The sequence below is a fragment of the Actinia tenebrosa genome, unplaced genomic scaffold (genome assembly GCF_029948245.1).
Source record: "Actinia tenebrosa isolate PJP-AT-01 unplaced genomic scaffold, QUT_ActTen_1.0 PGA_scaffold16__25_contigs__length_10494907, whole genome shotgun sequence".
NCBI lineage: Eukaryota > Metazoa > Cnidaria > Anthozoa > Actiniaria > Actiniidae > Actinia > Actinia tenebrosa.
Window position 1 is genome coordinate 3,249,191 of NW_028292576.1, and position 12,397 is coordinate 3,261,587.

The 12,397-nt window shown below is 35.1% G+C and overlaps 2 protein-coding genes across 5 annotated transcripts in view; both read right to left on the reverse strand.

Moving 5' to 3' along the window:
• Positions 1-4,301: 4,301 nt before the first annotated feature.
• LOC116295288 (adenosine receptor A3-like) overlaps positions 4,302-12,397 on the reverse strand; it is a 36,329-nt gene continuing 28,233 nt past the window's right edge. For 3 of the 4 annotated variants that reach the window (XM_089031176.1, XM_089031177.1, XM_089031178.1), the window contains exon 3: positions 4,302-5,503. In XM_089031176.1, the coding sequence (XP_088887302.1) occupies positions 4,600-5,493 (894 nt within the window). In that variant the 5' untranslated portion in view covers positions 5,494-5,503 and the 3' untranslated portion in view covers positions 4,302-4,599. Of the gene's footprint in view, positions 5,504-6,526; positions 7,296-12,397 lie in introns of those variants that run through there. The other variant, XM_089031179.1, reaches the window with a different exon arrangement.
• Positions 9,442-10,895, reverse strand: LOC116304842 (uncharacterized). Its single transcript, XM_031714632.2, has 2 exons — positions 10,038-10,895; positions 9,442-9,869 (listed from the first exon to the last, which is right to left on the reverse strand). Exons 1-2 carry the CDS (start codon positions 10,796-10,798, stop codon positions 9,605-9,607), a joined length of 1,026 nt encoding a protein of 341 aa, XP_031570492.2. The 5' UTR covers positions 10,799-10,895; the 3' UTR covers positions 9,442-9,604.

Below are 12,397 nucleotides of genomic sequence, written 5' to 3' on the forward strand. Positions count from 1 at the left end.
GACCATTTTCACACGTATTTGAAAAATATGAATTATTTATAAAACTTGAAAAATAGGAGTTTTTGGCCAAAAAGTCCATGGTTTTGATCGATTTTGGACCATTTTCACACCTTTTGGAGAAATATGAATTATTTATAAAACTTGACAAATGGGTGTTTTTGGGCAAAAAGCATGGATTATAGCCAATGGTTTTGATCTATTTTCGACCATTTTCACACCTTTTTGAAAACTATGAATTATCTATAAAACTTGAAAAATGGTTGTTTTTGGGCAAAAAGCATGGAATATAGCCCATGGTTTTGATCGATTTTGGACCATTTTCACACCTTTTGGAGAAATATGAATTATTTATAAAACTTGACAAATGGGTGTTTTTGGGCAAAAAGCATGGATTATAGCCCATGGTTTTGATCTATTTTGGACCATTTTCATGCGTTTTTGAAAAATATGAATTATTTATAAAACTTGACAAATGGTGGTTTTTGGCCAAAAAGCATGGACTATACCCCATGGTTTTGATCGATTTTGGACCATTTTCACACCTTTTGGAAAGTTATGTATTACTTATAAAACTTGAAGAATGGGTGTTTTTGGGCAAAAAGCATGGACTATAGCCAATGGTTTTGATCGATTTTGGACCATTTTCATGCCTTTTTGAAAAATATGAATTATTTATAAAACTTGACAAATAGGTGTTTTTGGCCAAAAAGCATGGACTATAGACCATGGTTTTGATCGATTTTCGACCATTTTCACACCTTTTGGAAAGTTATGTATTATTTATAAAACTTGAAGAATGGGTGTTTTTGGGCAAAAAGCATGGACTATAGCTCATGGTTTTGATCGATCTTGGACCATTTTCACACCTTTTTGAAAAATAAGCATTATTTATAAAACTTGAAAAATGGGTGTTTTTGGGCAAAAAGCATGGACTATAGCCCATGGTTGTTATTGATTTTGGACCATTTTCACACGTATTTGAAAAATATGAATTATTTATAAAACTTGAAAAATAGGAGTTTTTGGCCAAAAAGCCCATGGTTTTGATCGATTTTCGACCATTTTCACACCTTTTGGAGAAATATGAATTATTTATAAAACTTGACAAATGGGTGTTTTTGGGCAAAAAGCATGGATTATAGCCAATGGTTTTGATCTATTTTCGACCATTTTCACACCTTTTTGAAAAATATGAATTATCTATAAAACTTGAAAAATGGTTGTTTTTGGGCAAAAAGCATGGAATATAGCCCATGGTTTTGATCGATTTTGGACCATTTTCACACCTTTTGGAGAAATATGAATTATTTATAAAACTTGACAAATGAGTGTTTTTGGGCAAAAAGCATGGATTATAGCCAATGGTTTTGATCTATTTTGGACCATTTTCATGCGTTTTTGAAAAATATGAATTATTTATAAAACTTGAAAAATGGTGGTTTTTGGCCAAAAAGCATGGACTATAGCCCATGGTTTTGATCGATTTTCGACCATTTTCACACCTTTTGGAAAGTTATGTATTATTTATAAAACTTGAAGAATGGGTGTTTTTGGGCAAAAAGCATGGACTATAGCCCATGGTTTTGATCGATCTTGGACCATTTTCACACCTTTTGGGAAAATAAGCATTATTTATAAAACTTGAAAAATGGGTGTTTTCGGGCAAAAAGCATGGACTATAGCCCATGGTTGTTATTGATTTTGGACCATTTTCACACGTATTTGAAAAATATGAATTATTTATAAAACTTGAAAAATAGGAGTTTTTGGCCAAAAAGCCCATGGTTTTGATCGATTTTCGAACATTTTCACACCTTTTGGAAAAATATGAATTATTTATATGACTTGAGAAATGGGTGTTTTTGGGAAAAAGCATGGACTATAGCCCATGGTTTAGATCGATTTAGGACCATTTTCACATGTTTTGGAGAAATATGATATATTTATAAAACTTGAAAAATGGGTGTTTTTGGCCAAAACCCATGGAGTATACCCTATGGTTTTGATCGATTTTGGACCATTTTCACACCTTTTGGAAAGTTATGTATTATTTATAAAACTTGAAGAATGGGTGTTTTTGGGCGAAAAGCATGGACTATAGCTCATGGTTTTGATCGATCTTGGACCATTTTCACACCTTTTGGGAAAATAAGCATTATTTTGTAAAACTTGAAAAATGGGTGTTTTTGGGCGAAAAGCATGGACTATAGCCCATGGTTGTTATTGATTTTGGACCATTTTCACACGTATTTGAAAAATATGAATTATTTATAAAACTTGAAAAATAGGAGTTTTTGGCCAAAAAGCCCATGGTTTTGATCGATTTTCGACCATTTTCACACCTTTTGGAAAAATATGAATTATTTATATGACTTGAGAAATGGGTGTTTTTGGGAAAAAGCATGGACTATAGCCCATGGTTTAGATCGATTTAGGACCATTTTCACATGTTTTGGAGAAATATGATATATTTATAAAACTTGAAAAATGGGTGTTTTTGGCCAAAACCCATGGAGTATACCCTATGGTTTTGATCGATTTTGGACCATTTTCACACCTTTTGGAGAAATATGAATTATTTATAAAACTTGAAAAATGGGTGTTTTTGGGCAAAAAGCATGGACTATAGACCATGGTTTTGATCGATTTTCGACTATTTTCATACCTTTCTGAAAAATATGAATTATTTATAAAACTCGAAAAATGGGTGTTTTTGGGCAAAAAGCATGGACTATAGCCCATGGTTTTGATCGATTTTGGACCATTTTCACACCTTTTTGAAAAATATGAATTATTAATGATACACGAAAAATGGGAGTTTTTGTCCAAAAAGCATGGACTGTAGCCCATGGTTTTGATCGATTTTCGACCATTTTCATGCCTTTTTGAAAAATATGAATTATTAATAAAACTTGAAAAATGGGTGTTTTTGGCCAAAAAGCATGGACTATAGTCCATGGTTTTGATCGATTTTCGACCATTTTCACACCTTTTTGAAAAATATGAATTATTTTTAAAACTTGAAAAATGGGTGTTTTTGGGCAAAAAGCATGGACTATAGCCAATGGTTTTGATCGATTTTGGACCATTTTCACACCTTTTTGAAAAATATGAATTATTTTTAAAACTTGAAAAATGGGTGTTTTTGGGCAAAAAGCATGGACTATAGCCAATGGTTTTGATCGATTTTGGACCATTTTCACACCTTTTTGAAAAATATGAATTATTTATAAAACTTGACAAATGGGTGTTTTTGAACAAAAAGCATGGAATATAGCCCATGGTTTTGATCGATTTTTGACCATTTTCACACCTTTTTGAAAAATATGAATTATTTATAAAACTTGAAAAATGGGTGCTTTTGGGTAGAAAGCATGGACTATAGCCCATGGTTTTGATCGAATAAAACCAAAAATTAAGATGAACCGAAAATCTTGCTCAAACGATAACAACAACAACAACAACAAACAAAGGTTTTTCAAACTTTGATTTAAAACAATTTTACAATAACTTACAAATTTCTCGCGCGCTGATTGGTTATTTTTCATCATCATCAAGAGCATAGACAGATAAAGCTGACGTCAACGAGTGCGCGCTCTATCCGATGGTTGTTTTGATCGCTAAGAATGAGAAGTTTTATCGTTTTATTTTGTTATTATAATGAAAACAACAACAAATAGACATCAGTTTTTTGTTGCTGTCCTCTCATTGGCGATAAATTTCGTCATCGGAATGTCAAAGTAGTATGCGGATCCACTCGGCGATCCGCACGCGTCATTTTTGGCCATTTTGGGCCAAAAGGAATGGACTATGGCCCATCGTTTTTCTCGTTTTTGGGTGTTTTTAGGCTTTTTTTGATTTATTGAGCAAATTATGCCATTTTGAAAAAGGGTCATTCTAGGCCATTTTTGGACATATAACTAAACTGAAAGATATATATCAATAAATTGAATGATTTATGCTTTGCACAACGCAATGAACGGATTTTTGTAGTTCAAAGAAATGATTAATTAATGAAAGCCAGTCTTTTCTGTGTTTGCTCTTACTGGAGTCGTTTCCATAGTTAAGGTATGGACAGCAGGCGTAGTTTTCAGACACCATAAACAACGTTTGTTTTGACTGTGGAAACCTCTCTTAATGAAGCTATAAAGTAAAGGATTGGCCAATGATGACACGGCAAGCACCAGAAGATTAAAACCCTTAAGCAGACTGGGGACAAGGTTTGTTTTTAAATAAATAAATAAATAAGTTGACCATGGTCATGGAGATAACTTGAACCCAGCTAAGAAGAAAAAGAACAATTACAACAACAAAGACTTTATTGACTGTCTTGCCTTCCAGTGATGCACTTTGTGTATCTACGCGCTGTTAACGTGTTTTATTTTATTATTTTATTCCTTAAATTTACTTATTATGTTTGTTTTTTTTTCATTTTTGAGTAACCTGCTCGTAAAGTATTAATTGCAGTTGTTCTGATAAGATTAAGTCTTTTGTCTGATGAGGTTCTATGACTTGCAGTGTTTTAAAAGTTTATGTATTCAGCTAACTTCTTTTTACTCATTTACACAAGGCATTTTAGTAAGGCGAAGAAATGAGGAATTAATTAAATGCGGAATTTTCTGCGCATGCTCTTACTGGAGTCGTTTCCATAGCTAAGGCATGGACAGCAGGCGTAGTTTTCAGACAGCATAAACAGCGTTTGATTTGACCGTTGAAATCCCTCTTCATGAAGCCATAAAGTAAAGGATTGACCAATGATGACACGGCAAGCACCAGAAGATTAAAACGCTGAAGCAGACTGGGGACGAGGTTTGGTTGCTGGAAGACGCCGTCGACCATGGTCATGTAGATAACTGGAACCCAGCTTAGAAGAAAAAGAACAACTACAACAACAAAGACTTTGACTGTCTTGCCTTCCAGTGATGCTCTTTGTGCACCTTCGCGCTTTGAACGTGTGATGCCTTCACTTTTCAGTTGCGCCGTGTGGTACCTGAGACGTGCATATATACGAACATACCCAATAATGATGGCCAAATATGGAAGTATTACGAACCCTAATATAGTCATCACATAATATACTTTATGATAAATAGATGTATCCTCATCCTTCCACGCTAAAGGGATTAACGAACAGGTTATAGCTGTGATCCATAGTATGATCAGGATCTTCTTGTAATACCTTTTCAGCTTGGTTCGATAGGTAAAGGGCTCCATGACCGCTACATATCTGTCCCATGTAACAGCACAGATGTTCCCAACTCCAGACAACATGGTTATCATTATCACGTGTCCAGTGACTTCAGAACTTGGAACCCATGGATGGTTCAACGGCAACATTATTCCTCCCACTAACACATCAGAAACAGCCAGAGATAAGACGAAATAGTTGGTAAAAGTTCTAAGTTCCTTGATGAACACCACCATACAGATAACCGCCATGTTGGTAATAACCACGAGAACACATAACACAATCAGGACGACTTCGAGCTCCATTTTTCTAATTCTGATCATACAAAAGAAAACCTTTACTAGTAAGAAACAACAAGACTTGACAAGAGTAATAGTAACGAGAGGCAGTATAGGGAAGGTTTGCTAAAATCATGTTGAATTGATGTATTTAACAACTTACTTTTCCCTCTGAAAATGAAAACATATGAGTACGAAATGGTTTGAACCCAGGTGTTAAAGTCTATATTTTTATAAACATATATTTATTCCGATCCAGTAAATATTTTAAGCCACAATTCAACATGCGATTGAATTTTAGTTTATTTTTTTAGTTTACTTAATTCCTTCGTCGTTTCAAAACGCGTCGATAGGCTATTATGGTGGACAGACTAAGTAACACGTTTTTTCCTTCCCGCAAAGGGCAGACATATCAACGTTTTCATCATTTTCCTATTTGAATTCACCTTTTGCAAAACCTTCTCTGTCAACAAAGCAAGTTTGAAGTTTGTCGTAAACGAGTTTAAGATTCTCGTTTACGGCAAACGTGAAACGTCAGTTGACCATTAAAAAATTCTTTAAATTAGTGAAAAGGAATCGCAAAAATCTCTAAGTAGTAGATAAACAAACGAATTCTTGTCTTTGTTGAGAAAGTTTGCAAAAGGTAAAGTGAAATGTAGGAAACGATGAAAACGTAGTCACGTTTGCCGTTTGCGGGAAGGAAAAACGGGAATCTTAATCTGCCTTAAGCTCTTAAGCTCTTAAAAGAATCTCAAAAATTCAGAATTCTTAAAAGAATATCGTTAAAGATAAGGAATCATCTCCAAGTATTAAATAAACAAACGAATATTTTTCAGTCTCTAGTGCGGAAGGTTCAGATTGTGATTGGTAAAGTATGACTGCAAGTAGCGGAAAGAAAAAACGCGATTCTCTAAAGCTGTATATCAAAACTCTCTATTACTATAGCGATGCCTCGAAGTAACTTAAAGTAAAATTTACCTAGCGAGGAAAACAAAAAACGAAGTGAAACAAAACGCCCTTAAAATTCTAGGATAGTTAAACACTAAAAAAGTCTACTCACTTTCAATTATCAGGTTAAGACTACATCGATGGCAGATGGCGTTTAGCGGCTCAAGAGAACATTGCTTCCTTTTTACTCTCCTTAAGGTCTCTACTTGTGTCGCGGCTTAATTGCTTCCAACTTCTTTTACCCAATTTCAAAAGACCTCTTGAGATAGCCAAAGTACCCGGCATGCCTTAAGAAATGTCACTTTAGAGTTTCTATTAAAATAACAGCTTTATACACTAAAACTAACAAATGATTCAAAATGGACGCGAATAGACCTTTTATGTATAAGACATATGTCTCATGTCTGGTTTTGACCCACTTTGTGAAGTTCGTGATAGAATTTAATGAGCTCAGGAAACAAAAGCCATTGTTTGGCGAGTAAATTAAATAATGGTATATCAACGTCTTTATCTCTTATCGCCTACCCGAGTGAGACAAAGGATATATATATATATAGATATCTATGCAATATGAAGGTAGTCATGACAACAGTGATATCTTCACATGTGACGGATATGATATCTTCTCATGTGACGGATATGATATCTTCACATGTGACGGATATGATATCTTCTCATGTGACGGATATGATATCTTCACATGTGACGGATATGATATCTTCTCATGTGACGGATATGATATCTTCACATGTGACGGATATGATATCTTCACATGTGACGGATATGATATCTTCACATGTGACGGATATGATACCTTCACATGTGACGGATATGATATCTTCACATGTGACGGATATGATATCTTCACATGTGACGGATATGATATCTTCACATGTGACGGATATGATATCTTCACATGTGACGGATATGATATCTTCACATGTGACGGATATGATATCTTCACATGTGACGGATATGATATCTTCACATGTGACGGATATGATATCTTCACATGTGACGGATATGATATCTTCACATGTGACGGATATGATATCTTCACATGTGACGGATATGATATCTTCACATGTGACGGATATGATATCTTCACATGTGACGGATATGATATCTTCACATGTGACGGATATGATATCTTCACATGTGACGGATATGATATCTTCACATGTGACGGATATGATATCTTCACATGTGACGGATATGATATCTTCACATGTGACGGATATGATATCTTCATCATGTGACGGATATGATATCTTCACATGTGACGGATATGATATCTTCACATGTGACGGATATGATATCTTCACATGTGACGGATATGATATCTTCACATGTGACGGATATGATATCTTCACATGTGACGGATATGATATCTTCACATGTGACGGATATGATATCTTCTCATGTGACGGATATGATATCTTCACATGTGACGGATATGATATCTTCTCATGTGACGGATATGATATCTTCTCATGTGACGGATATGATATCTTCACATGTGACGGATATGATATCTTCATCATGTGACGGATATGATATCTTCACATGTGACGGATATGATATCTTCACATGTGACGGATATGATATCTTCACATGTGACGGATATGATATCTTCTCATGTGACGGATATAATATCTTCACATGTGACGGATATGATATCTTCACATGTGACGGATATGATATCTTCTCATGTGACGGATATGATATCTTCTCATGTGACGGATATGATATCTTCACATGTGACGGATATGATATCTTCTTATGTGACGGATATGATATCTTCTCATGTGACGGATATGATACCTTCACATGTGACGGATATGATATCTTCTCATGTGACGGATATGATATCTTCACATGTGACGGATATGATATCTTCACATGTGACGGATATGATATCTTCACATGTGACGGATATATTTCACATGTGGGATATCTTCACATGTGACGGATATGATATCTTCACATGTGACGGATATGATATCTTCTCATGTGACGGATATGATATCTTCACATGTGACGGATATGATATCTTCACATGTGACGGATATGATATCTTCACATGTGACGGATATGATATCTTCACATGTGACGGATATGATATCTTCACATGTGACGGATATGATATCTTCACATGTGACGGATATGATATCTTCACATGTGACGGATATGATATCTTCTCATGTGACGGATATGATATCTTCACATGTGACGGATATGATATCTTCACATGTGACGGATATGATATCTTCACATGTGACGGATATGATATCTTCTCATGTGACGGATATGATATCTTCTCATGTGACGGATATGATATCTTCTCATGTGACGGATATATATCTTCTCATGTGACGGATATGATATCTTCACACGTGACGGATATGATATCTTCACACGTGACGGATATGATATCTTCACATGTGACGGATATGATATCTTCTCATGTGACGGATATGATATCTTCACATGTGACGGATATGATATCTTCTCATGTGACGGATATGATATCTTCACATGTGACGGATATGATATCTTCACATGTGACGGATATGATATCTTCACATGTGACGGATATGACATCTTCACTGTGTAGAATGTACGAAAGTTTAGGACACCGGATAAGTCCTCGTATTTCGCTCATCGATATCTATATAATAAACAGAATATTACATGACCACTTGGAGATACAAATTTTATCTTCTCGTGTTGAATATCTCTCAGTCGTTCTCTGCGCTCACTCGTGAGATATACCATCAACACTCGAAGATAGTTCGTATCTCCGCGCTCCCATGTAATATCCTCTATGTCAAATAAAGGAGACGACTAATGGATTTTTTAACCTTTATTTCAAGAACAAGACAGCGTAAACTACAAAATATTTAGTGCGTATTAATGATGAAGGTCATTTGCAAAACAGAACTGACTTTTTTATCGTGGCAGACTCAAAAACATTGTTCCCTTTGTGAATGAGGGTTTCAGTTTGAGAGAATCAGAAGGAAAAAAAAAAAAAAAATTCACCCACTACAACTTATGACTGAAACCGGTATTTCAATATATTGAAGCTGTTGTTTAATACGTATTTTGTAAGAAACGCAATCTCCGATTACTCAAAGAAGCGCAGCAATGTATAACGATAGGGAGAAAAGCACGAGGGTGCCTCCAACGTTCAGCTAGAAATGCAGCGATACGTTTTAAAGAATCCTATGGCGTGTTCCACTTTAATCCGACAGCTAGTGAGCTCCCTGTTTATCTCCTGTAGTCTTGGGTTTCCATTGACTTGGGCTCTTCTTTTAGGTTTAATCAGAGCAGGATGGGGAGGATAACCGTTGTCAGAAATAATATGGCAGCCAGCAGGTAGATCTAGAGCACACTGCGGACCAATCCTTGGCATCATGTTAAATCCATTAGTGTCGTTGAGATGTCCGGGGAATCTAGAAATGTAGGGAATATAAAACTCAGTAATAAATCTAAAGCAAAACCTGGACGCATAGGCTGGCTTCACACCCACCGGACGAATTTTTAATCGTTCACTTTTATGATATTTCAGCAATAAATATCATTTCCAAGTTTACCAAAATAAAACAGTAGTAAGTACTTACGCAGCCGAACAATGAACTATCATCCCATCTGGAGTAACGATGATGTGGCTTGACATGAAGTGTTTCTTTTTGTCGCCTCTATAAAACATTGCCTGTCGTTGAGATGGTCGCCATATTGGATGAGTCGTTGCATCAATTATCCCAACACAGGACGGAAATTTTTTCCAGTGCCCCAGCCAACCTCTCCACTTTGCTAAAGCTGGCCAAACGACTTGTCGCGAATATTTCTCAAGTAGAAGAGAAACTATTTCTTGTATTGTTTTGCTTACATATGTAATGTCCACTTTAAACATCATGGCCAGGGTTTGCATTCTAAGATATCTTCTCAGCCAAATAAACACTAGGAGGAGTCTGTTTGTAATATTCAATCTTTGAACTCGTATCCTGCGACGGACTCTGTTGCGACGGTATGTCCTGTCGTGCAATATTATTGACATTCGCATGTCCACAACGACCTCACCAAATGTCTGAAGTGTCTCGTCAGTTAGATACCAGAATTTAATGGGAAAGCTAGCAATGTAATGGTAATAGTCACGGCCTCCATTAGGTTCTGCGATTCCTGTAAGGCCAAGTCGATCAATGACATCATTTGTTTTACGCATGTCCAAAACGCGAATAATACATATCAAGACGAAGAAGATTTGACTGAAAAGATGAAACGGGAAAACTGGGAAGTCATTCCCGGCATCTCGAAGCTTCAAAAATTGGAGGAGAACAAAGTAAGCAAGAATGAAGAACGTTGGAAAAACCGGAGGCGGCATCTTGTTTAGAGCGGTTGTTGAGAATTAGCTTTTCAGAAGATACAGCGTAGTATTCACGAGATTATATGCAATTCTGCTATCGTGTGTGCCAAAAATGCATAGGTGAAACAAATACTAACTTTAAACAATATAAAACTATGATTAAACAAAAGAAAACAAAATATTCGGTATGAATTAGTACTAATTAGCACTATTTATTGTTCACGGGTTTAGTGCGTGCACACTATCATCGATGATAATTTTATTATCCATGATATAATTTGCTAACTGGAGCGTTTATCCGCCAACGGGAGCTGCCTTGATCCCTTGGAACTTTAAACTGAGAAACCTTAGCATAATGCAATTGATCATGACATGTATTAGAACATAATAACTATACGAACAACTAAACAACAAAATCGTGAAAGTGCACAAGAAAACCATAATATTTTTATTATTGGTATTTTTCGTCGCTTGGGAAAATAAACCTTCAGAAGACACTAATTCCATAGTTTTCTTTCGTGCTTGTTTGTCTTTTCACTTTCTGTGCATGAATGTATAGGGGATTCAGTAAAATCGTTCTACTGCGGCGCGTGTATGCATAGCAATAGATGACTTAAGTGGGTCAAAACCAGACATGAGACAAATGTCCTATACATAAAAGGTCTATTGACATCATTATGATATAGAAGAAAACAACAGGCTATAGAGTGTGTGCAACCATGTAAATCAAAATCCCTTGAGATATGAATAACAATGAAACAGCCGCCATCTTGGTTGATCTAACAAGAAAAGCTAACGAGGAATGCTATGTTATCGTCAACCAAGATGGCGGCAATGACGTAACATGCACCTGCTCTATTGAGTATGGCCTTTAAAAGTATACGTGTTTAGAATATAGTATAGTAGTAATAAATTATGCTTGCGGTGTATAGAATGGACAATTTTAATAAGCCTAGGCATAAAGACTTGTCGGTTAAAATATATAAGGAGGCAATTAAACGATATATCGACCATATAGGCTACACATGACGAAAGAAGAAAAGACTATAAAAGCTAATAATCAGTGATCTAATAAATTCAATACTTTCTAAGGTCCTTTTCGATTTGTTTGCAGAGTCAGCAACGTCAATGTAACGATTTAAAACAAACAAACAAACAAAAACAGCAACAACTTACGAATATATATTCATTTTGTGTATTAATTGCTCGTGATTTACGGAATCGAATGCTTTACGTCTTAAAAGAGTGCAGCCGTTAAGTTACCATGATCATCAGCATCAGCATCATCATCAACACCATCAGATCATTATTATCATTATCATTATTATTATTATGGACATTTTTATTTAATCTGTGAGATAAGTTACACTTTACAACTTTGCGGGATAATCTAGGCTATCATTATTACTATTATTATTACTATTATTATTATTATTATTACTAATATTATTATTATTATTACTAATATTATTATTATTAATATTATTATTACTAATATTATTATTATTACTATTATTATTATGATTATTACTATTATTATTACTAATATTATTACTAATATTATTATTACTTATATTATTATTACTCCTTATTATTATTATTATCATTTATTATTAT